The sequence below is a fragment of the Odocoileus virginianus genome, chromosome 10 (assembly GCF_023699985.2).
Source record: "Odocoileus virginianus isolate 20LAN1187 ecotype Illinois chromosome 10, Ovbor_1.2, whole genome shotgun sequence".
NCBI lineage: Eukaryota > Metazoa > Chordata > Mammalia > Artiodactyla > Cervidae > Odocoileus > Odocoileus virginianus.
In genome coordinates this window covers 5,191,972-5,218,070 of record NC_069683.1, presented here as the reverse complement: position 1 = coordinate 5,218,070, position 26,099 = coordinate 5,191,972, and the positions used below count along the sequence as shown (strand labels likewise).

The 26,099-nt window shown below is 41.0% G+C and overlaps 1 protein-coding gene and 1 non-coding gene across 5 annotated transcripts in view; both read right to left on the bottom strand.

The window, feature by feature from the left end:
* UVRAG (UV radiation resistance associated) overlaps nucleotides 1–18,512 on the bottom strand; it is a 315,338-nt gene extending 296,826 nt beyond the window's left edge. Inside the window, exon 1 of one of the 4 annotated variants that reach the window (XM_070472935.1) lies at nucleotides 18,196–18,512. In XM_070472935.1, coding sequence (XP_070329036.1) covers nucleotides 18,196–18,312 — 117 coding nt within the window. In that variant the 5' untranslated portion in view covers nucleotides 18,313–18,512. Of the gene's footprint in view, nucleotides 1–4,042; nucleotides 4,385–15,813; nucleotides 15,847–18,195 lie in introns of those variants that run through there. The other 3 variants (XM_070472938.1, XM_070472936.1, XM_070472937.1) reach the window with 3 other exon arrangements.
* Nucleotides 4,263–4,392, bottom strand: LOC139037263 (small nucleolar RNA SNORA11). The gene has a single exon (XR_011490093.1). It is a non-coding gene; the product is annotated as a small nucleolar RNA SNORA11 (small nucleolar RNA).
* Nucleotides 18,513–26,099: the final 7,587 nt, after the last annotated feature.

Here is a 26,099-nt window from a genome sequence, read left to right as displayed (position 1 = left end):
AGAAGCACAGAGTCCTAACCACTGGACCACCAAGGAATGACCCATTATGCATTAAATGTTAACACACTAATTACAGGCAGAATCTATGTTTAAAATCTACCAAGATTAGCAAACTGTAACTTTGTAATTCTAACCCAGAACCTTCATATTTTCATTTCCATTATTTCTTCCCATTACCCCTCCCTCTTTGCCCCAGAACTAACCCAGGCTTTGTTGATCTAATAAGGTCCTCCCACTGTAATCAAGCTTTACTAAATAAAACCAAAGGCCTTAAACCTTCTTTCCAGTACCTTCGATCCCAATCTGTTTCAATAAATTCACAACACTCACAAAATGCTCATGTCTTCATAATTCTGTCCCAAACACTGTACCCTAAGAAACCAAATTATCTGAACATTTCCTGAGCACTCTTGATGTGCTAGGATCTACACAATGAAATAAAAGACCAAATACCTCTGACTACCTCTCCTACACAAATTCAGTTAAGATTAACAGCCCTGGTCTCTGCCCCATTTCCACATCTACACCAAGAAGCTTTGACTTTTTTAAGACCAAATAATATGGCAAGACTTTGATAGATGCTCAGCCACAAGAGAAACAGATGAACAGGCAGATTAAGCCACCCATAACATGAGGACTAGCACCTATGCAACAGCCAGCACACTGAAGCACTAGGGTAAACAGTTCCAGAAACTACCAGCCACAAATTGAGTTCATTAAATCAACCTGAGAAAAACAAAGGGCGTGTGCTTCAGTTCAAAATCAGATTGTGAGCTACTTATTCCAATTATATCAAACATTGGTTTTGTGCTGTGGTATAAACTTAGCTGACTTAGGTCTGATTCCCAGCTCCACTATCTCACTTCAAACTGAAAGTCGCTCAGCCGTGACTTTGCAATCCCACGGACTATACAGTCCATGGAATTCTCCAGGCCAGAATACTGGAGTGGGTAGCCTTTCCCTTCTCCAGGGGATCTTCCCAACCCAGGGATCGAACCCAGGTCTCCTGCACTGCAGGCGGATTATTTACAAGCTGAGCCACAAGGGAAGCCCAAGAAAACTGGAGTGGGTAGCTTATCCCTTCTGGAGAAGGGATCTTTCCGACCCAGGGAATCAAACCGGGATCTCCTGCACTGCAGGCGGATTCTTTACCAACTGAGCTATCACTTGGGTATGAAATTAATCTCTCACCTTCAGACACTTCATCTGTAAAATGGAGCTAATAACAGCTTCTACCTGATAAAAGCTGCAATCAAGAGTAAATGAAAAGAAAGTGAAAGTGTTTGTCACTCAGTCATTGCAACCCCATGGACCTTAGCCTGCCAGGCTCCTTTGTCTGTGGAATTCTCCAAGCAAGAATACTGGAGTGGGTAGCCACTCCCTTCTCCAAGCCATTCCCTTCTCCAGGGGATCTTCCCAACCCAGAGATCCGCACCTAGGTCTCCCGCATTACAGGCAGATTCTTTACTGTCTGAGCCACCAGGAAAGCCCTGAAGAGTAAACGGAAGAACTGCGAAGCATGAAGACACAGTACTGTCACATGTGATAGTTCAATATTATTACCATTATCACCAATCACCAGACAGTTGCTTCAGCTTTTAGTGGTCAGTTTACCTGTAGCTTCAAAATCTATCCACCTAACTTGAGCAATACCAGTTTATGAAGGTAGAGATAACGATGAAACTGGAAAACTATGTTTTAAATCCAAGAAGCTAAGAGAGTGAGGTAGTGGGGAAAGCCCTGAATATACAGCCAAAATAGCTGGAGCATGAACTCTAGCTCTTCACTGTTCTTTTCTGGGCCTTGATTCTCTCACCTGTTAAGTGGGGGAGATGGTTCTAACTAATGTGGCTAAAAATACTATGAAAATGGTTCTAAAGACATTAGCTACTGAAAACACAAGACAGCATGACAGAAGATAAAAAGGTAAGGACTTATATTTTGTCACAACTCTTGGCCCTTTTGTAGCCTCCAATGAGCATAAGCTCCTTAAGAACCAGAACTGTCTTTTTATCCCAAGCACAGCTACACAAATATTCAATGTCTGTTGAAGGAATAAAGAAATGATGAATATCTCACACTGCCTCACAGCTCAGGCCTCAGTCTCCCCTTATTTAGAAACTTCATCAGCAGTCTTCTCCTCACCACTCTCTGCTGCTGCTGCTAAGTCGCTTCAGTCATGTCCGACTCTGTGCGACCCCAAAGACGGCAGCCCACCAGGCTCCCCCATCCCTAAGATTCTCCAGGCAAGAGTACTGGAGTGGGGTGCCACTGCCTTCTCCGTCACCACTCTCTACTCAACCACTTTTCTCATCACCCGTCTCTCCTCAAAACCATCCTCCCATTCTCAGGGCACAATGCCAAGGGCAGACTGGTTAAATGTGGAGAAAGTGCTGAGAGCTGGGAAATCAGTTTTACCACAATCATGGCATCAAGATTAGCTCAGACAAAAACCATCAATGGATGATAAACCTCATGGGGAGTGGCAGGATATATGCATGGTCTCAAACTGTCTCCCCAACAATCTGTTTATTAGTTAGACATAAACAGACATAAACGCATAAACAGAACTACATGTTAGAGAAATCAGATAATATCTTGACCAAGTGACCAAAATAAACATCTCCAGTAAGGGACAAATGGACATCACACGCCTCCAGAAGTGATACCCTATGAAGGACACATCACCACACGTGAAATTTCAACTGAGAGGATGCATAATCTGAATCTAACCATGAGGAAATACCAGATACACAGAAAATGAATAGTCTACTTTAAAAAGGGAGGAAGTGATCTATCTGTATTATGACATTGACACTAAAAAGAGACAAAGAAAAGTTGTAGAAATGTTCTACCTTAAATAAGAGATAAAACAACTAAATAGAATATCTGACTCTAGACTGGAAAAGGAACTGGTGAAGGAAATTTTCTATTAAGGACATTATGGGATCAACTGACAGGATATGAACCACAGATTAGATAAAAAGCACTATATCAATGTTAATTTACTGAAACTAAAAACTATACTTTGGATATAAAAGAGAACACACATATTCTAGGAAATATATACTAAAGTATTTAAGGTCATGAAGTATGTAACTTTAAATGATTCACACACCAAAAATCCTTATCTATATCTGTATACACTTAGGAAGAAAGAGCTTGCAAATGATAAAGCAAATGGAATGTTAACAATAGATGACTCTGGGTAAAGGGTACAAAGGTATTCTTGTATAAGTTTTGTTTTTGCAATTTTTCAATTAGCTTGTAATTCTCTCTAAACAAAAAGTTTTAAAAAGCAAAGAAAAAAGGATTAGCTTGTACTAGCAGTAATACCAGAAAAGGTATAAAAGGTATAGAGATTGAGAAGGAAGAAATAAAACTGTCTTTGTTCAACAGATGATATGATCATCTATGTAGAAAATCTGAGAAAATCAACCAAAAACTCCTAGATATATCAGCAACAAACAAGTAGAATTTTTTTTTTGAGGTTAATTTGTGCTTTGATTTGCCAGTATAATTAACCACAATGGCCTGCAGGCTTCTTTGATCTAAAAGAAATACATTTTATATCACAATCCAACACACACATATATAATATGTATACATACATAAAAGTGAAACAAGTTTTGCCAAACTACCCTGAGCGTTACATTTTTTGGAGATCTTTTTCTTTTTTTAAAGCAGTTTTCGGTTTACAATAAAACTTGACAGAAACGTACAGAAATTCCCCATATACTCCCTCCCCTCACATGAATAGCCATTATCAACAGAACGGTACCTCTTCTTTCCTTCTTTTTAGACCAAGGATGACTGCACTGACACATAATCAAAACATTCCCAGTTGACCTTAGGGTTCACTTTAATGAGCAGAGCAGTGTTGCATATTCTATGGGTTTGGACAAAAGTATGACCACATATATCCATCATTGTAATGTCGCTCAAAGTACTTTCACTGCTCATGAAAAGCAGTGAAAGTACTTTGTATACTCCTCTGTATACTCTGTATACTCCTCTCTGCAAACTCCTGACAACCACTCACTTTTTATTGTCTCCAGAGTTTTGCCTTTTGCAGAATGGCATACAGTTGGAATCTTTTTCTTTCTCCTTGAAATGAGAGGTTCAGACCCTTTATGAGACCAATCCTGGCCCACCCAGGCGTGGACCAGACAGGCTCCGGTGGCAAGCTCCCCCACTACGTGCTGCAGCTTTCCTTCCAGTACTGAGCCCTGCCCAGCTGCCACGTGGAGGTGCAGGGGAACATGTGTCAGGTTTCTGCTCATAGGAAGGCCACACATTTTGTGCCCCTCGTCACAGTGAACCCAGATTCCTGTCGGGTGTGTTATAAACAGACAAGCCATTTCTTCAGGCCCCCTGCTCTGAGCACACCCCATAAACAAGTAGAATTTGCATTCAGAATCATAATACCATTTACATTAATGCCCCTTCAAAATGAAATCAGTCGCATTGGTGAAAGCTGCTCAGCCGTGTCCGACTCTTTGCAACCCCATGAACTATACAGTCCATGGAACTCCCCTGGCCAGAATACTGGAGTAGGTAGCCTTTCCCTTCTCCAGGGGATCTTCCCAACCCAGGGTCAAACCCAGGTCTCCCACATTGCAGGCAGATTCTTTACCAGCTGAGCCACCGGGGAAGCCCCAAATGAAATACCCGGGTATAAATCTAACAAAATAGGAACAAGATCTACAGGAAAACTATACAACTCTAATGAACGATAGCAAAGCACAACTAAATACATGGCGAAACATTATATATTCATGGTTAGGAAGATGAAATATTGTCATGTCAATTCTTTCCAATTTGATCTATAAATTCAATGCAATCCCTGTTAAAATTCCAGCGAGATATTTTTTGTGAACACTGACAAACTGAATAAACAAGTAAATCAAAGGAGCAGAACAGAGACCTCAGAAAGAGAACAGTAAGTACAGTCAACTGATCTTTGACAGAGGAGCAAAGGCCATATAACAGAGCAAAGATGGTCTTTTCAACAAACGGTGCTGAAATAACTGGGTTTCACTCAAAAAAAGAATCTAGACACAAACCTTACACCTTTTACAGAAACCAACTCAAAATGGACAATACACTTAAATGTAAAAACGCAAAACTATAAAATTCAGAGATGATAACACAGAAGAATTCTAGGTGACCTTGGGAATGGCAACTACTTTTCAAATACAACACCAAACTCTCTCTCCATGAAAGAAATAATTGATAAATTGACTTCATTAAAATTTAAAACTTCTGTTCTCTGAAAAATAATGTCAGAAGAATGAGAAAACAAGCCACAGGGGAAAATATATGCAAAACACACATCTGACAAAGGACTGTTACCCAAAATATACAGACTCATAAAACTCGACAATAAAAAAAACAAAAACCACCTGAAGGAAAAATGGGTCAAAGACCTTAACAGACACCTCACCAAGTAAGATACATAGGCAGCAAATAAACATATGAAAAGAGGTTCTACATCATTTTTCACTAGGGAAATGCAAACTGAAACAACATGATATCACTACACACCTATTTTTTAAGTGTCAGAATACTGACAATACCAAATGCTGACAAGGATGTGGAACAATTTTCATTCACTGCTAGTGGGAATGTGAACTGGTACAGTCATTGTGGAAGTCAGTTTGGCAGCTTCTTATGAAATTAAACTTGTAACATAAAACACTCTTAACATACATTGCAGGAATTGTGTTCCTTGATATTTACTCAGAGGAGCTGTATGATTCCAGCTATGACATTGTGGAACAGGCAAGACTTAGCAGACAGTAAAAGGATCAGTGGTTGCCAGGGGTTAAAAGAGCAGGAGGTGTACATATAGTGCAAAGGATTTTTCAGGTAGTGAACTATTCTGCATCATACTACATTGGTGAACAGGTATTATATGTATGGTCAAAACCAAGAATGTACAATACCAAAGGTAAACCCTAGCGTAAACTATGAACTCTGGGTAACGATGATGTATCAATGTAGTTCATCAACTGTAAGAAATGTTTAACTTCGGTGGAAGAAGTTGCTAATAGGGGAGGCTACAGCTTCCCGGGTGGCTCAGTAGTAAAGAATCCGCCTGGAGACGGTAGGAAAGATCCCTGTGGAGAAGGAAATGGCAACCCATTCCAGTATTCTTGCCTGAGAAATCTGAAAGACAGAGGACCCTGGCAGGCTAGAGTCTATGAAGTCACAAAGGAGTCAGACACAACTCAGCAACTAAAAACAAAAATGTACATACAGGGGCAGAAAGTATTTGGAAAATCTCTGTAACTTCTGCTCAATTTTGCTGTGAACCTGAAGTTGCTCTAAAACCAAAGTCTATTTAAAAAAAGAAAGCCCTCCCCTCTACCTTGAGGACAATGTCCAAATTTCAAAGCAGGGCATACAGGGCCCTTTATAATCTGATCCCAAACTACACCTCTCCAGCTTGTTTCCACCCTTCTCCTTCAAGAGCCTTAAACTCCAGCCTCGTGCAATTTATCGGCCATTCCCTTCTACACCTACTTTCCTTTCTACTTAAGCTGGTCTCTCCGCTTGAATGCTTTTCCTACTCTCTTCCACTTCAGCATTTATTCAAACCATCTCTTACATTACACTAAAATGGTCTGCTGATGTAGTTGCCTTAACCACTAGACTACAAATCCCTCCAGGACAAAGACAGTGCCTTATTTATCCTGTATCCTCAGAGCCTGACAAACAGCAATAGTGTAACAGTGACAGTAACAGCTAACATTTCTTGAGCATTGAGCAGTTACTACATACCAAGCACCTTTGCAGGCAAACTTACGACCCACATAATTCTTCTCAACAATTATTCTTCTGCCCCTTTGATCTGAGCCTCCCAGAGGCATAGGGAGAGTAACTAACTTCCAGACTGCCAATTAGGAAGGATTTAAGTCAGTATTTCAATCTAGGCATCTGTCTCTAGAAAACAATATTCTTCATTACTGTGGTACACATGGTAGAAACTCAAAAAAAAAAAAAAAAAAGAAAGAAAAAAATCTGTTAAACAAATGATAGTGTAGAACAGAGGTGAGCACAGTATTTGTGGAATGAAAATGATAGGGACAAAAAGGAAAGCAATTGACAAGCGAGGAAATGGAGGCACACAGAGGTTCAAGATGTGTACAGAGATATAGATAACCCAACCTTCTCACTGTGAAGTCAAGAACCAAAGACCAGAACATATGCTTTTCCCAAAAACACCTTAGTTACACCCAGAACCAGCCCTACAAGTCTTCCTATCATACCATATTAAGGAAATAATTATGTGCTCTTAAGGATTTCTAAAACCATATTCAGAGATATTCTGGTACTCCAACAATAAGAGAAGTTGGAGAAAGAAGTATACCGGAGTCTAATGCAGTATTTGGTACAAGCAGAAATTTAATATCTAATTAAATTTTTCCATTTTGTAATAGATTTTATGTTTACTTCTAAGTGCCAACTTATTTATTTTTGATATAGTATAGTATCTAAAATGCACTGTATATTTTACTAGTTTATTAAAGAGGGTATTGATAAGGTAACCTCTCCTTGAAAATACAAGGTAAGAATAATGAACAGTAATTTTTAGTAATTTTCAGGTAGTTTTAAAACATCCAAATTTGCAAAAAAATGCAGTTAATGTACAATTAAGAAATTCTGCAATTCTAGTGTCCCCATATAATAATTAGATTGATTTCTTCCATTAGAAATACATGAATATTATAGGTAAACCAGTCACTCCAGAGCACCAGGACAACTGTTCTTTATTTTTATTACTTATATTAAATACCTTCCATGTAGGATAAACTCCATTCATGAAAACAAACCTGAAATACTTACATCATATACATGATGGGACCAACTCTAATCCATAATGAGTACAGTCCTGTCAAATATCCTAGACCTTAAATGAGCACCCCAGAGCTTACCTGCCTAGGTTGCTTTGTCATCTATTTTCAAAATGAAAAATTAGAACATCTTCCTCACGTTGTTGCTTCTCATATATACCCTCATAATAACATTTTAGTGGATGAAAGCCCTGCCAGTTTTCTCAATGACGTTATTCATTAAGGTGGGCAAAATTTTAAAACACAGCTTTTTCATACTCCTAAATTATTTTCATTTTTTTTTTAAGTTTAGTTTTCTGTATTAGCTCTTATACAAAAAAAGACTGGAATTGTGACAGGTAAAATTTCAGATCCTCTGAAAGACATAATTAGATTGAAGGAAACAAGACATTTAAGTTGCTAATCCCATATTTAACATAAATCAAAGGAGTTACTTTATAAATATCTGTTGAATAAATGGATCACTCAGTTAATTTCTTCCACTTCTGCCCCTGCAACTATTTACTTTTGACATAGGCTAACATGGACACATGAATTACTTGTAGTCCAGTAAAGCCCTCAATCAAAAAAAATACAGTCATGTTAAAAGAGGACCAAATTTTTCCAGAAAAAAAAAGACTATAAAAGTCTGATTTCCATTCTCACTCATTTGTATCTTCTCTTTTTTCTTACCCACGAATCTACTGAAAAAAGCCAAAGGTAGCCACCACTTTCAGCTTCCTTGTTTCCCCTATTATTTTCAAAACCATCTGAGGGCATCTTGTAAGACATTGTAACAACCATGGTGGGGAAAAGAGCAATGGATCAACAAACAGATTCATCAGTACTGGGTTCTAATGCTCAGCTTTCTCAGCTTCTCAATCAATAAACGCACTTGACTCCAGTTTTGGATAACTAGTAAATGACGTCTATGGCAGTCAGCATAAATAAAATTTCTGACAACAGAAAACCCATGATTACCAGATGATTGCTGTTTTAGAAACTTGAAAAGGTAAAGAACCAAGACTTCTTCAGTGAGATATTCAGAAAAGGATAAGCGTCTTAAGTACCCAGGGACAAAACAGGAAGACGGATCTCTCAAATTACAGAGGGACATTCCAAAGTTTCACTAATACACACTATAAAAGGGGACAAGAGGATGCAGCCTGAGACCACAGTCTGCGAAGTGAAGTAAGTTTAAAATACAGTCTTTCCCACATTTTACTTCTAGCCTAAAATCCCCAAAGTTGTAGGGATAATGTGTCAAAGCCCAGAGATGTTTAAGAAACAAATTCTCAAAACACCAAGCCAAGCAGAGTGAAACTGCTCATGGGAATCACAGGATCTGGTCAGGTCTCTGTCACTAACAGGAAGAGCAGGGCACTCAAATCACATTTGTTAAATTAATATTCTTTACTGACTCCTTTAGGATGGAAATAAATGGAGGGACCAAATCTCTGGCCAGGGGAACAGTTCACCTCTGAGGGCTTCAGATTTTGCATCTATAAAATTCTATGATTCAAAATGCATGCTTTGATCCTAAAATAAGATGGAAAACAAGGTAATTGTTTAGATGCTAAATTGTGTCCAACCAACCCCATGGACTGTATAGCCTGCCAGGCCCCCCTGTCTTTGGGACTTCCCAGGCAAGAACACTGGCGTGAGTTGCCATTTCCTCCTCCAGAGGCTCTTCCCCACCCAGGGATCAGACCCCCATCTCCTGCATTGCAGGCAGATTCTTTACTGATGAGCCACCAGAGAAGCCAGAAAACAAGGTCAGGTTAAACTAAACCAAAAAGGTATAATTCAAATACGTTTTTGAAAAAAATCCCAATGTCGTTTCCCTTCTCCATGTGCTCCTCTACATATATAATCTAAAGAACGCAACTCCTGAAATACAAGACATTTAAAAAAACTTTCACTGAGACATTACTGATGCCATTAAACCTGGAGGTATAAAGCCTAAACTGTTTCAACCCCTTTCTTAATATAGATCTGTCTTTAGTTTTTCTAAATCACCCCTAGTTTGTATCTGCACTCCTTAGAGCACATTAAAAATGACAAGTATTTCTTTTTCCTCCAGTAGTGATATGTCTACTGATGAAAATATATGTATTACCAAAAATATACATTTGAAAACTATGAAAACCTAATTTTTCTCTTGATTTTATTACTCATTCAGGCCCAGCTTACTGGTTTCAATTCTGCTCTCGCTCTATTTCCAGTCAGTTTCACTTCTAAATTTTCTGCCACAAAGCTAAGAATTGTGACCCAGTAGATAAATTTTAAAGTTAACACTGAAGAAGAACACAGCTTTTCCTTTCAAAGGAAAATTAAACATTTTCACCAAAAAAAAAAAAAAAAAAAAAAATTAAAACCTTAAAATCCTAATGCATTTTATCACATAAAAATAATGATTTGGGGATGCTGGTATTTTGTTTCTGAAGCTTCCTCACAGTTTTGTTTACAAGAAGCAAAGCAGCTCAAAAATTGCCATCATTTTCTTGTACAGCTATATAACACAACTATATACTTGTTTCTGAGTCACAAGGAAGGAGCTCAACAAATATTTGTGGAAGGAATAAAAATATATAACATTGCACAGAGCATATGTTCCCAGTAAGATACAGCTTCCTCTCTGCCTTCAGTGACCTTCTCAAGGAAAAAGATCTTTTGAAATCATAATAAAATGATGATTAAATCAGACAGACAAAATATATCTAATAAACAGAAACATTAAGAGAAAATAAATATATCACATACAGCTAAATTAAGCTTCTAGCATTTTTGCTTTTAGCAAAATTCTGTGCTTCTGGCATTTTTTCTTGTATATGTTTCAATCCCATTTCCTTCCTTTCTTTAGACTGTTCAATTCTAAAATTTTAAAATAAAAAATATACTGAGCTCCTACCATGTAATCAGCACAGTGCTATGTACAGACGCTGTGGGAAATAAAATAAAAAGCATGATTATCTCAAACCTTGAGATAACTTCAAGCTTCTGTTTTTTACCAGAACCCTGCAAAGAATAGGTATCTATGGTAAGTGGGAATCAAAGTCCTAACCTGAAGCCCCTGTGGTGACATCCTGTGTGACTTGAGAAAGCCACCCAGACTTTAGTTTCCTCATCTGTAAAAGAAAGTGGTTACTGGTAGGACTCTCTCATGCAGAAGAATTCCAAATAATTTATGTAGATACTCTGCCCTCAAGGAGGGGGAGCATCAATTCCCACTCCTAAAGAGTGGACTGGATATAGTGACTTCTTCCCAAAGACGACAGTATGGAGGAATGAGTGGGGAAAAGTAATCTTACAGCAGAGAAACCTGACCAAAAACAGCCTCAATGGTGATGACAAAGGTTAACATCAGTAGTGATAAGTCATGTTAATAGTATGTACATTTGATACAATAAGATGAAAATGGCACATTACCTATCCAGGCTTTCTCCCCAAAACCCATAATCCCAATCTAATCCTGAAGGAAAAAAAAAAAACCACCAAATTCCCATAGAAAGGCATCCTACAAAATACCTCAGAAGTACTCAAAACTATCAAGGCCATCAAAAAGAAGAAGTCTGAAAAAAAAAGAAGAAGTTTGAGGAACTGTTACAGCCAAGGGGAGATTAAATACAACGTGGTGTGCATGATGAGATCTTGAAAAAGTGTATTAGGTAAACACTAAAGATCCATCAACAGATGAATGGGTAAACAAAATGTAGTATTTAAACACAATGGAACACTATTTAGCCTTAAAAGAAATGAAATTCTGATACATGCTAAAACATGGATGAATGCTGAAAACATTATGTTGAATGAAATAAGAAAAGCAAATATTGTATAATTCCCTTATATGAAGAACGTAGAATAAGCAAATTCATAAAGACAGAAAGTGGAACAGACCTTACCAGGAGCTGGGGGAAGGAAGAATGGGGAGTTGTTTAAAGAGTAGTTTCTGTCTGAGATGACAAAAAATTCCAGAAATGGATAGTAGTGATGTTTGCACAACATTGAGGATGTACTTAATGCCATTGAATTACACTTAAAAATGATTACAACAGAAAATTTTATATTCTGTATATCTTACAACAATTTCCTCTTTTTCTTTCTTTTTTATGTGGACCACTTTCTTCTTATAAATTTTTATTTATTTTTAATTGGAGGATAATTCCTTTACAATATTGTGTTGGTTTCTGCCATGCACCCACACGAATCAGTCACAGGGATACAGGTGTCCCCTCCCACCTTCCCTGCATCTGACCCTTCTAGGTTGTCATCACAGGGCAGTGGGCCTGAGCACCCTGTGTCATACAGCACATTTCCACCGGCTATCCAATTTAGCACATGGTAATGTATACGGTTAAATGCTACTCTCTCATTTTGCCCCATCCTCTCCTTCCCCCACTATGTCCCGATGTGGACCATCTGTAAAGTCTTTTACTGAATTTGTTACAACACTGCTTTGTTATGTATTTTGGTTTTGGGGTCTCGAGTCACCTTAGATCTTAGCTCCGCAACCAGGAACGGAACCCTGCTTTAGAAGGGGAAGTCATAACCAACGGACTGCCAGAGAAGTACCTTCACCCAGGGAAATCCCAACACAATTTTTTAAATGAAAGAAATTTGATAAAATAAAGGCCTTAGTTAATAATAACATATCAATACTGTTTCTTCAATTGTAACAAATGTACCATATTAATGAAAGATGTTTAGAGGAAAATGGGTATACAGTATGAAACCTTCTGTACTATCTTCAATTTGTCCATAAACCTAAAATTGTGCTAAAAAATAAAATCTATTTTTAAAAATTCAAGGGAGCACTGATATATAATAGCACTAATAATATATAACAGCACTAATATACCCCACTTCCTTCCAAAAAAATGACAAGAAAAATGCTCTTTAAATGAATGAAAAAAACACAAGTAAGTAATCAGAAAAATTAATGCCAGGGACATAAACAAGCAAGTCGCAAAAGAAATTAAAATGCTACACAGATCTATGTAAGTATACCGAAACTCAGACTCCCCTAGTGGACCAGTGGTTAAGAATCCCCCTGCCAATGCAGGAGGCACAGACTGGATACCTGGTCCAGGGAGATTTCACATGCCTCAGAGCAACTAAGCCCGTGCACCAACTACTGAGCCCATGCGCCGCAATGACTGAAGCCTGTGAATCCTAGAGCCTGTGCTCCACAAGAGAGAAGCCACCGTGATGAGAATCTGTGCATCACAACTAGAGTAGCCCACACTTGCTGCAACTAGAGAAGGCCTGTATGCAGCAATGAAGTTTCAGCACAGCCAAAAATAAATAAAAAAATTTTAAAGCATTTTGAAACTCATAGGGTTGTGTAAGGATAAATGAGTTCACTGTCCCCTTCTCCTCCTGCCCTCAATCCTTTTTGAGGGCAGGAGGAGAAGGGGGGCAACAGAGGATGAGACGGTTGGATGGCATCACTGACTCAATAGACAGGAGTTTGAGCAAACCCCAGGAGAAAGTGAAGGACACGGAAGCCTTGCATACTGCAGTCCACGGGGTCACAAAGAACTGGACAAGACTCAGAGAGTGAACAACAACAAAACTTTGCATAATGTTTGCATATAATAAATGAAGCTACTAAAACATTAATAATTAAAGAAACACAAATCTAAGTAACAAAAACGTGTATATGTATAGTATATATGTGCATATTTACATGTGTAAGTGTGTGCATACATATTCTTTGACTGAATGATTTCAAAGATACCTGTATATGGATATTCACTGCAACAATCTAACACAGAATAACTGGAAACAGACCAAAAATCTATTAATGGGGGTTAAACAAACATCATCAGTCGCTCAGTCAACTCTGAGATCCCAAGGACTATAATCCGCCAGGCTCCTCTGTCCATAGGATTCTCGAAGCAAGAATATTGGAGTGAATTGCCAATTCCTTCTCCAGGGGATCTTCCTGACCCAGGGATCAAAATCTCATCTCCTGCATTATAAGGCTGATTCTTTACCAATGAGCCACCTGGGAAGCCCCTAAACAGACATAACTAAACATTATTATACAAAAATGTGGTAGATGTAGGTATACTGACTACTAAGAAAAGTAATAATGAATTGTAAAGCTATTTTAATGGAAGGGATTAAACTAGGTTAGGACTATACTTACATGCAAAACTACATGTTTATGTATGTAGTGACCCTAAAAGGGTCACTATGTATGTATATGTGCTCAGTCACTCAGTTGTGTCCAACTCTTTGTGACCCCATGGACTGCAGCCCACCAGGCTCCTCTGTCCATGGGATTCTCCAGGCAAGAATACTGGAGTGGGCTGCCATGCCCTCCTCCAGGGGATAGTCCCAACCCAGGGATCGAACCCAGGTCTTCTGCATTGCAGGCGAATTCTACGCCATCTGAGCCACCAGGGAAGGCCTAAACAAACACTAAAGAGCCTCCCCAGCTCTAAGTATCTGAGGAATGTAGTTAGGTTATACCTAAAGGAGGAAGCCTTTGGGGAGGAAAGAAACGCTCTCAAACTTTCAAGGACATAATAAATACCTCTATTACAAAACACAAATTTTTTTTTTCAAAATGCTTAAACCTAAGATGTGAAGGAAGTTATTCTTCAAATGAGGTTATATTCACTAATTACAAACCTCAACCAAAAATTAAAAAGAAAAAACAAGTCTTCAAAATGCATGACTAGTTCATGCTTAAATTACAGGTAAAGTAAGATCATAAAGAAGCAAAAGAAGAAAAAGTAGCAGTCCCATCTGACAAAATTAAGTAGCTATTATGCACTGTAGTTAGTACTCATACATATAAAGGTTCAGGATTTACGCAGAGTTAACTAGATTTTTTTTTTTTAAGAAAAGTGGATTAAAATAAAACATATTAGTTAGGTCTTATAGTTTTGTGGGCTTTCTTTGAGCCAAAACAAATCTTTTTCTGGAGGCAGACTGGGGGTAGGGGGAGTCCAACACTTTGGGAACTAATATACAGTAAACTAATATTTTAAACAATACAGCCACTAGAATCAATGGTACTTAAGGAAGACTGAGATGAGATAAATCAGTAAGTAATAAAAGGGATACACTCTCAATTCAGTTCAGTTGCTCAGTTGTGTCTGATTTTTTGCAACCCCATGGACTGCAGCACGCCAGGCCTCCCTGTCCATCACCAACTCCGAGTTTACTCAAACTCATGACCATTGAGTCAGTGATGCCATCCAACCATCTCATCCTCTGTCGACCCCGTTTCCTCCTGCCTTCAATCATTCCCAGCATCAGGGATCACATGGACTATACAGTCCATGGAAATTTCTAGGCCAGAATGCTGGAGTGGGTAGCCTTTCCCTTCTCCAAAGGATCTTCCCAACCCGGGATCAAACCCAGGTCTCCCGCATTGCAGGCGGATTCTTTACCAGCTGAGCCACAAGGGAAACCCGGGGTACTCTCTATCCAAAGACAAAAATATATCCTAGAACTGTAGTTTTCAACCAGAAGTAATTTTGCTCCCTATGAGACATTTGACAACATCTAAAAACAATTTTTGATTGTCAGGCCTGAGGTGGTCCTGCTGGTATATTGCAGGTAGAGGCCACGGAGGTGACGAAATACTTTATAGACCCACCAACCAACCCAAATGTCAACAGTACTGAGGTTGAAAAACTCTGCCTTAGAAACAGACTGGGGGTAGTGGGGAGAAACCACTGAACGTGTGCTTGGAAATAAACAATTTTATCGTGAAAATCTTAACAGGATCTTTTTTATGTTTAAAAATACTGACATCTTATCAAATAGCATGTAATCTATTAAAGTGACACAATTTTCAAAGTGTTATTTAAAAGTCAACTGGATTTCCAATTTATCTAAAGCTTCGAAATTCTGAAAAAGCCATACGCTAAAAAGACAATAATACTAAAAAATGTTTTTACATATACACACATTCTCTGACTCTCACAAACAAGATTGAGCAAAAGAATAATACCTTTTTGTGTGATTCCATTTATATACACTTTCAAGAACAGGCAAAAACTTTTATACATCAGAACAGCAATTCCTTTGGAGAGAAAGGTAGACATGGGAGAGGACGTGAGGGGGACTTCTGGGATGGAAATAATTTCGTATTTCTTAATCTAGGTAGCACTTACATAACTTTGTTTTGTGACAATTCATCAAGCTGTGTACTAATAACTGGTACACTTGACTGTATACCAGTAACACTTCAATAAACATGTTTACTTTTTTTAAATGTTATATGTTTATATCCTAAAATCTTGAGCATTTTGACCCAGAAAGCAAAATTAATGTCAAGAGCAAAAGTAAAAATGCTTTTGCTGTATAGGCTGCCTTCCAAGAATTCAAGAAGGATGACACCCCCAGAAAGCTGTAAATACCATACTCAGTGATCATACAGCATTCAGCCGTACACTTAAGCCACTATATATCCCTTGGCACAAACCCCAAAACTGGACAAATGCTTACAAATGCAGTTGGATTTATTCCATGCACAGTTTGTTTGGATTATTTCCCCCAACGTTAAACTGGGAACTGTTATCAGAGAACAGGCTCTATGAAACAAATGATGCTTTCACTTTCCTAATCCCACAGTTTCCCAAAGCTCTCCCAAACTAAACCTCTCTTGGCTCCTCCTTCAGGATTTCTGTGCCCATCACTGCCTCTCCCAGTATCCACTCTCACAATCCACCAACAGACACACACACACACACACACACACACACACACGAAAATTCACATTAATGCTCATTCCAGAGGCTAGTCTCCCTCTCCCCCAGACTTTCACTCTCCCCTAGAAACCTTGTAAATACAATCCAAACTTCACTACCCTCAAATTCATACTCTTCACAAACTCCCTTCCCAACAGCACCACAAAACCAGGGCCCATGCTCTCCCAGTATCTTAAATCCTCTCTCCTGCGGCACTAAAAGCCCTTGCTTCTGCAAACAACTCAGCTCCATGGTCACCGCAGTAGCTCGGCTCTCCATCTTTCTAGCCCTTTAGCAGTCCCCACATGCCCCCACTTTCCTGTATTCAAATCCAGCCCATCTCCCATCCACCCTCTGACCCCAACCTCTATTCTCTTCTGTCTGACTCTTTCCTAAGACAGGGATACGACATTGGAGGAAGGGTGTGGAGGAAAGTACTCTGTCCCACGTGAAGAGAGTGGAGAAAAGATTGCTCAAGTCTGCAGCACAGCCACCACGTGCACGGGCTACAGTCAGAGGCCAGATTCTGAAACCCAGCCTCACCAATTACTAACTGCAAGGCTTTGGCCAGGCGCTTTTACATATTTAAGCCTCTGTCTCCAGAATTACAAAATGCAGCTAATAAAAAATAGCCACCTCCCCGAGTTGGGAGATTGAATTGACTCCCAGGCAGCTGAGCACTTGGCACAAACCCAACACGGTAGACTCTCAACAACTGGCCATTTTTCTTAGGTCCTCTCTGTGGATGGGGGAAGATGAAAGGTACTTTCGTTCAGTCTCTTAAATGCCAAACTTCCTGCAAAGTCTCTTCCTGGGGGATACAAGAAGGTAGGGGAAAGAAGGAAAGAAGTACTCTACAATTAAGTCTGTGATAAAAAGAGTTTTGTCAGGTCCCCAAACTCGGTGTTCTCTCTTTATTATCTGCTTACAGTGTGCATCCAAGTTGGATCCAAGAAGCTCTGCACATCTTGCTAAAGGATGGGGGAAACGTGAATATGTACTGTACATTAAATGTTCTTTCTTCCACAGTTACTCTTTTGAAGGAATGTAGAAGCACCCCTCAAATTGCTAAAGTGCCTTCTCTGGGGGGTCGGAGAATAGGAAGGAAATCCGAAGTCCCAAAGGATTTTTCTTGAGAAGTTTATAGGAGTACTTCATAATAAGGAGATTAAAAGCAAATGCGGGAAACCTCATTTCGCCGGCAGCAGGGAGCACCAATCGGTTTGTGAGCAAGCGAAAGAGTTAAAAATGAAAAAGCGCTTTCCCCATCTCTCCTGGGACACCAGGGCTTCCCCGGGTCCCTTCCCAAGAGGATAAAGCGGAGGGTCTGCGCCAGGGAATCCCCAGCTCCCTACCGGGGGGGAGGCGGAGCCCGGGGAGTTTCAGTGGGTCCCTTCCCATCTCTTCCCAACCCATCTCCTGTAACGGGATGTCTCCTGGGACTCGAATATCCCCCAGAGATTCGGCCATCCCTGGATCCCTCCCCTCCCAAGACCTCCAGACAGCCCTCCTCAGTCCTCGGAGTTCTCCCCGGCCAATTCTCCCGGTCTCCCGGCTGGCACTGGGTCAGCCCGCGGCCCACGGAGATTCCCTCACGGGCCTCCTCCCGGTCCCTCCAGAGCGCCGCGAGCCCGCGGGGTTACCTGCTGAGACGGCAGCTCCACATGGAGGGCCCGCGCGGCAGAACCTGGAGGCAGCGCTGCGGCCGGGCCCGTGGACGGCGGGGGGAGTGGGCCCCCGACTGACGCTGAAGCGTTCATCTCGACCCAGGGGCCGCCAAGCGGCGGGACCGACGCTCCTCCGGCATCCGCCACAACCGCCGAGTCACGACCCGCCGAGATCCTGCAGCCCAGAAACCAACCAACCTAGAGCCAGGACCGTTCTACCCCACCTCCAGCCGCAGCCGCTGGCTAAGGAAGAGCCATATTACCGCAGTGCAACCCCCACCACCCGCTGAGACCTGGCTTGCCCATTGGTTCAGCTTCCATGGGGGCGGGACCAAACGACAAAAAGAGGACGCGCTATTGGGCAGAAGATTTGTCCGTCGCCAGCAGAAATAGGCAGGGGCGGAGGGACCCAGGGATGGCCTAAATTGCGTCTGTCAAACCGGGGTGAAACCTGGGGCGTTGCTTCTTTTTTCCCCGGTCTAATTGGCTCTTTCACTACCACAGGGCGGGGTGCTCGAGGTCGCCGTCAGTTGTCAGTAAAGGAAAAGAGGGGCGGAGTCCGACTAGGTAGACCGGCGCCTGGGCTCCGGTGTCACGTGAAGGAGGCAGGAGAGTCACCTGATTACTGAGAGTCAGTTTTGGGAGCCACTTCCGCCCTAACCTAATTGCCATGGTAACCGGCCTCCCTTGGAGGGCGGGGACCCATTTGGCGCCAGCTGGGGCTCGATGGTGTGTCTCTCTGTAGTTGCAGATTTCCTGAACAATCTTTTCCTAGGGGCTTCCGCCAACGTGTGAGGATTGAAAAGGAATACTTCATGGTTCGGCAGAAAGCCACCATGCAGGATGCCCTGAGACCAGAAACTTGTCGGGCAGTGTCGCCAGCTCCACCCACGACCAATTCCAACCCATAAGTCCCCGCCCCTCCGCATACTCATTGGTAGGATGAGCCAGGCACTCGGGATGCTGTTTCGTTTATTTGAGTGGGTTGTTTATGCTTTCCCTGGAAAGCCTTTGCTAGGTACTTTTCTCCTCCTGACTAATGCTTACTTAGCCATCAAATTTCATCTTGTGTTGCGATCCCAAAAGGCTTCTCAGACTCACCGTGGGACCCTGCGTTAGAAAACTTGCCTCTACCACATTCCTGATTTTTCTATTGCATTCAATTGTATTTTAATAAGTGTGTAACACACTTGGACAGTCACACATACCCTTCCCGCAAACACACACTGTTAATTTCTCAAGCAAAAGAACTTTATCTGATTCTTTTCTGAATTCCCAGTACCTCGCAGAGAATCAGGACGTGTTTTTGAAGCGAAGGCACAATTTAAATGACACCTCTTCTGTGAAGACCTCCTTGGATTATAATGATAGCATCTATAGAATTGCTTCTATAATAAATATTGAGTCATTCTTAAGAATAATGATCTTTTACCTCCTTTGCTAATTTCTCCAACACCCTGACTGATCAGCAGAAAGAACGGGGTATTTTAGGCTCAGACACAACAGGAATCAGAAACTTTTAGAATCCTGGCTCTCCCAGCTGTATGTTCCTAGGTAAGCCAGTTCCCCTTTCAACTTTAGTTTTCCCATTTGTAAAATAGTAACAAGGTTGCTCTGAGGAGTAAATAAGCCATTGTAGACATAGTGCCCAGTGCGGGACCTGGCATATAATAATTGCACTAAAAATATTTAATAAGATAAGCATGCTATCTTTCAAGGTAGAATGTATGGTAATGTTGCCTGAAGACGTTTTGGATCTGATCCCAGAGATGGCTAATATATGTCACACTGTCTCCTGTTCATGGCTAGAGCCTAGGGTATGCAGTCAGGTGTTTGTTGAGAAGGTAGTAATTGAGAAATCCCAAATCTCATCAGGTTCCACCATCTGCTGGAATTTCATAGAAGACATTTGTCTGTTTCTAAGCTATATTAGTTTCCTGAAGCTGATGTATCAAATTACTACAAACTGGGTAGCTGAAAACGACAGTAAGTTATTCTTTCACAGTTCTAGAAGCCAGAAGCCCCAAATCAAGGGGCTTAGTCCTGGGTCTGAACAGGGAATGTGGGAGCCAGAGAAGACACTCAGGTTTCATAGGTGAGATGACATTTAACCTGGGTATTGGAGGACCAATAAGAGTTCACAAGCAGGGAGGGACGAAAGGATGTTTCAGCAGAGAGAGCAGGAGTGATTTTCCACAAGCCTTTACTCTGCATGAGGCAAATTACTGGATACCGGAAATACAGAACTGAAGTAAATAACCCTTCACAGACTTTTCCACCTACATGCCACAAACCCTAGGAGAGCTGGCACTCACCCCTAGGGACATGGCAGAAAACTGAAATATCCTGCTGAGTATGTGTTCAATAAATACTGCCTATCATTACTTTTATGTAGACTATTTCATTCTAAAGACTCAAGTATTATTTTGGGTCTCACTCCATCATATGGCTGTACTTGTTTCAACATTAAAATATTTTTACTCACTTAGAATTGAGTTATTATAATATTTTACAGAGTGTTATTTGTAGTGTTATATACTAGAGAAACAAGTATTCAAGTATAAGGAGCATGAATTTAAAAGGTGGCCAAATACAGTATACATGCTATGGTAGAAGAAACATCAAGGTCAAGTGGTAATGGATTAACAGGCTCTACAGGGGCTGGTGGGCAAGGTCAGAGCAGGCTTCACAAAGATCTTAAAGGTTGATTAGAAGCTTGATAGGTAAACAACAGACGATTAGAGCCATTTGGTTCAGGGATGACTCCTGTTTTAACAATTAGTACCATGTTGGGTACTAAAATCAAAATGTCAGTTTGTAGAACCAAAAAGCCAAACTTGTCCCAATACACTTTGCATCCTCTTCCTCCACCCTCTTCATTCTCCAGATCTCCTGGGTGTGATGCATTAGGTAAATAAGTGCAAGGCAGAGCAGATGGGTATTTCTATGTCTTGAATCTAATTAAATTAAATCTATCCCCTTCCTTTCAACAAGAGTGTCCTCTCTCTCCCATTCCCTTATTTAGTCAAGGGCCAAACCTTTACCAGGTGTCCATCCTTGTTACTACATTGACAGAAACCATGCAAATAGAATCCCTGACTGCAGGGAGTTTACAGATAACTTCAGCACAACATGGCAAGTGCCGTCACTGAGATGATAAAGCATAATGGAAGCACAGAAGAGGACATTGCTAACTGCAATGTCTTGTGCAGGAAGGCTTTCTAGAGGAGAAAGAGTATTCTAGGCAGAAGGAACAGCATGAGCAAAGACATGGAGGTAGAAGACACAGCATTTGCATAGTCAAACAGGGCTGAAGCCAAAACTGCCTGGAGGAACTACAGGCTAGAAAAGGAAGGTGGGGCAGGTGAAAAGAACCTGACCACCAGGCTAAAGAACTTGAGTTTAATCTTAGGCAACAGGAAGTTGTTTAGAAAGATCCTCAGGCAGCCTTGGAGATGCGGCTTTGAAGGGGCAGGACTAGAAGAGCAAGACTCTTGCAGAAAGTCAGGGGAGAATTGTAAAACAAAGAGGCTGTTCCCCAAAAGGCCTGTACACACCCAACAAGTGTGTGTACACTGAAAGGTAAGTCCCCAGGCAGCATTTCTCCTCCTTTCTCAACCCTTCAAGGTCATTTTCTCCAAAGAGGCTTCCTAGATGTAAGCCAATAGTGGCTACCTCCTCTAGGTTCCCACAGCAGCTGCCTGATCTCTCTTAGGGCAGGTGTTCATGTGCCTTGTCATATACTGAGAGGTTTATATTTGTCTAGCCCATTCCACTCTGGGCTTTTGTTCTTGATTTCATTCTACAACCCCAGCATCCTGACACAGAGGCTCCATCAGCTTCAGTGAGCAAATGACTGCCTGAATAAAATCAATGAATGCCCGAATGCTTGAGGAAGTCAATGTTTGGATGACGCGGGACCTCATACCTCCCCACACTGGACACAGCCCCAGGGAGAGGAAATGAGCTTGTCCAAGGTCACTCGAAGTTTGTAGCAAAGCTGAGACAAAGACTCAAACCTCTTGCCCCTGAGACTAGCGCTTCTTCCTAGGTTCCAGTGGTTTTCACAGTGTCACAGACTATATTTGTACCAACTGAGAGCACATGAGTTGGTGAATTTATAGGCCAGCCCAGGGTGACACACACTGGATCCAAGTGAATCTAACCCAGGGGGCTGATTTAGCCAAAGTCCCCAGAGAAAGCTTTCTTTGGAAATGACTTTTACAGTGAGGTCTGAAGGATGAGTAGGAGTTAACTGGGCAAAAGAGGCTAGTGAGAGTAAGAGAAGCAATTTGGACAGAAGGAACAGCCTGAAGGAGCTATAAGGAAGGCCAGGTGGGAGTAGGCAGAGAGAGGCAGCCAGTGTGGAGGAGGAGGAGAACACTTTTGGAAAGAAATTGTTATTTCAAAAATAAAAGAAAATCAAAGACCTCCTTTAATTTCTTTTATAATTTCATGTTGCTTTTATGTGTAATTTCATATGGCAGAAGTGGCATTATTTTTTAGGTGCTCAGAGTTTCTGGAGTTTTAATCCAGCTTTAATGGCACAGAATGAAGTTGGAGATTCTGGCAGGGGCCAGACCTGCCAGGTATTGTAGCCCCAGCGGAGTCTGACTTTGCTTGAGGCACATAGACTGAAGGATCTAAGCAAGGGGAGTGACATAATCTGATTTATGTTTTAGAAATGTTGCTCTTGCTGCCAGCTCAACAGCAAATTTGAAAGCTGCACAACTTAGGACTGCAACCCAACTAAAACCCAGATTGGGACTTGAAAACACCTGATCTCAAGACTTAATGAAGCTCAGGTTCTTTGCATCTCTGTGCAGAAGGAATTTCAAGGAGAGACAAAGTGATAGGTAAGAAGTGGATTTATTTAGAGATAAACATGCCATAGACGGAATGCAGTTTGACTCAAAAGGCAAGAGCAGCCCTGGGAGAAGCACTCCACAGACAATGTGTAGGTCATTTGGAAATGTGAGGTGATTATGAAACAGGAGGGAAAGGGGCAGGGCACAACCTTTAAAAGAATGACATAACCCTTGAGGATACACATAAACTGGTTAGGACTAACTAGGTCCAAGATGGTAGAACGTCCAACTTCCGATAGACCTTGAGCCTCAGTATATACTCATCATAAAACATCAGCAAACTAAATGACACATCCACAAGGGCCATGAGGGTTCCAAGACCAACCACAAAGGCCAAGAAGTGGACAGTGGCCCAATTCCTGGAAATCTGCATCTTGTCTCCCAAAACAGCTGGAATACTCCTCCCACTCATTAGCCTATGAAATCACCCACGCCTATAAAAGCTGACAGGGGCTTTCTAGGTGATTCAGTGGTAAAGAATCTGCCTGCAATGCAGGAAACCCAGGTTTGATCCCTGGGTCAGGAAGATCCCCTGGAACAAGAAATGGCAACTCACTCCAGTATTCTTGCCTGAAAAATCCCATGGACAGAGGAACCTGGTGGGCTACAGACCATGGGATTGCAAAAGAGTTGGACACAACTGAGCACGCATGCCTAAAAACTGACAACCCCATACCTTGGGCCTCTCTCGCCTTCTGAGATGGCCCACACTCTTGTCTGTGGAGTGTGTTTCTCTCTAAATAAATCCACTTCCTACTTATCACTTTGTCTCTCTTTGAATTTTCTACGATAAGACATCAAGAACCTGAACTTCATTAAACCCTGAGACCAGGTGTGTGATCTCAATGGAAAACCATGGGTTCAAGTCCCAACCTGAGATGCATGGTTTCACCAGGATTCTTCGGCTAACTGACTGATCAGGATTGGGCCAGAAAAAGTACAGGATGATCCTAGGACCTTTAGCTGTGCCAGAAAGTAAAGCAGTACTCAAAAAAAAAGAAAAGAAAAGAAAAATGGAAGAGAGATGTCAAAGGGATACAGAAACCAATTTGAAAGGACTCTGGCTGGCTCAATCTGGGGGAACTTGAACATCAAAATGAATGATAGAATGGCTGATAGCCCACTAAATAAAACATAGGGATTCATGAGTTTTTATTGGTATAATAAATGTCTCATTAGGAAAAAGATATTTACATGGTGATGAAATAAATGTCTATTTTATGACAAAGTGAAAGTGTTAGTCACTAGTTGAGCCCACCAGGTTCCTCTGTCCGTGGAATTCTCCAGGCAAGGATACTGGAGTGGGTAACCATTCCTTTCTCTGGGGGAATCTTCCCAACCCAGGCTCCCAAATGGCAGGCAGATTCTTTATCGTCTAAGCAACAAGGGAAGCCTTCTTTTTCTCTTTTTTTCTATTTTTTTTTTTAATAGCAAGACAAGAAAAATTTTTTAAAAAATGTCTTTGTCTATGTAGGCCTCCTCCCTCCCCCTTTTAAAGTATATTTTGCACTTATATTAATTGTTGTCTCTTTAGGAGATAACAATTCCTCTTAACTTAATCAAGGGTCACAACTCCTTAGAAGATAACCTTTCTTCTTAATCTTGTAAGGGGCCATGATGGCCTGTGAACTTGCTTAGATCTGGATTGTATAAGCTGTCATAACACATTATTTAATGTATAGCCCTCTAAATTTGACCTTTAATAGATGGAACAGTTCTCAAAGGTTTTTAGGAGACAGGGTAGCTCAGATGGTAAAGCGTCTACAATGCAGAGACCTGGGTCAGGAAGATCCCCTGGAGAAGGAAATGGCAACCCACTCCAGTATTCTTGCCTGGAGAATCCCATGGACTGAGGAGCCTGGTGGGCTACAGTCCATAGGGTGGCAAAGAGTCAGACAGGATTGAGTGACTTCACTTCACTTCACTTCCCAGATTATAATCCTATAATCCAATTTATAATTGGATAAAGTAAATCCTTTTAACTATCTCAAATTAAATTTTCCATTTCCTTCTTAGATTGTTTAATTTTTTCATCAATGATAGTCTCAAAGTATAGAAAAAGAGTAACTTTACAGTGTAAAAGCCTGACAGTCCACCTTAATCAAATGATCAAAGTGAGTATCATGAAATTGAAATCATGTACCACCAGATGGGATGTAGTGAGAAAAATTCATCATCACTTATGTGATGTTTCTGCTAAAAATGGATAATCTGAATTAGTCATGAAGAAACTTGAGACATAACAAAACTAAATAATGTTTTATAGAATATCTGGCCTGTAATCTTTAAGATTGTCAAGGTCATGATAGTCAAGGAAAGATTGGGGAACTGTTTCACATAAAAGGAGTGTGATACTATGATTTATGGGCTTTCCTTGCGGCTCAGCTGGTAAAGAATCCGCCCACAATGCAGGAGACCAGGGTTTGATCCCTGGGTTAGGAAGATCGCCTGGAGAAGGGAAAGGCTACAGACTCCAGTATTCTGGCCTAGAGAATTCCATGGACTATATAGGGTTGCAAAGAGTTGGACACAACTGAGTGACTTTCACTTTCACTGTGACTTACAAGAAGAAATATATATTTGATCTTTGTTCACTATTCCTGGTATATACCTCCTAAAACTCTTACGAAAGTGAAACTGTTAGTCGCTCAGTTGTGTCTGACTGTGACCCCTTGGATGGTAGCCCACTAGTCTCCTCTCTCCATGGAATTCTCCAGGCAAGAATACTGGAGTGAGTAGCCACTCCCTTCTCCAGGGGATCTTTAATTTCTTGTATAAAAGCCACAGGGGCATCTTTGGTTATAATATTTAGTTTTGGCCTCAGTTCCTGAAATAGCCTCAGAATATAAAGTGAAATGGAGATATTTTGTTTTCATAACAAACCCCAGTCACCACATGGGAGTTTATGTTAACAAAATGGCTTTTGGAAAGCCCTTAGATAACCTAAGGTTGGCAGTTGCCAGGGGAACCAAACCTGGTTAGAGGGAGGGGACTTTTAGACCCCTCCCACTC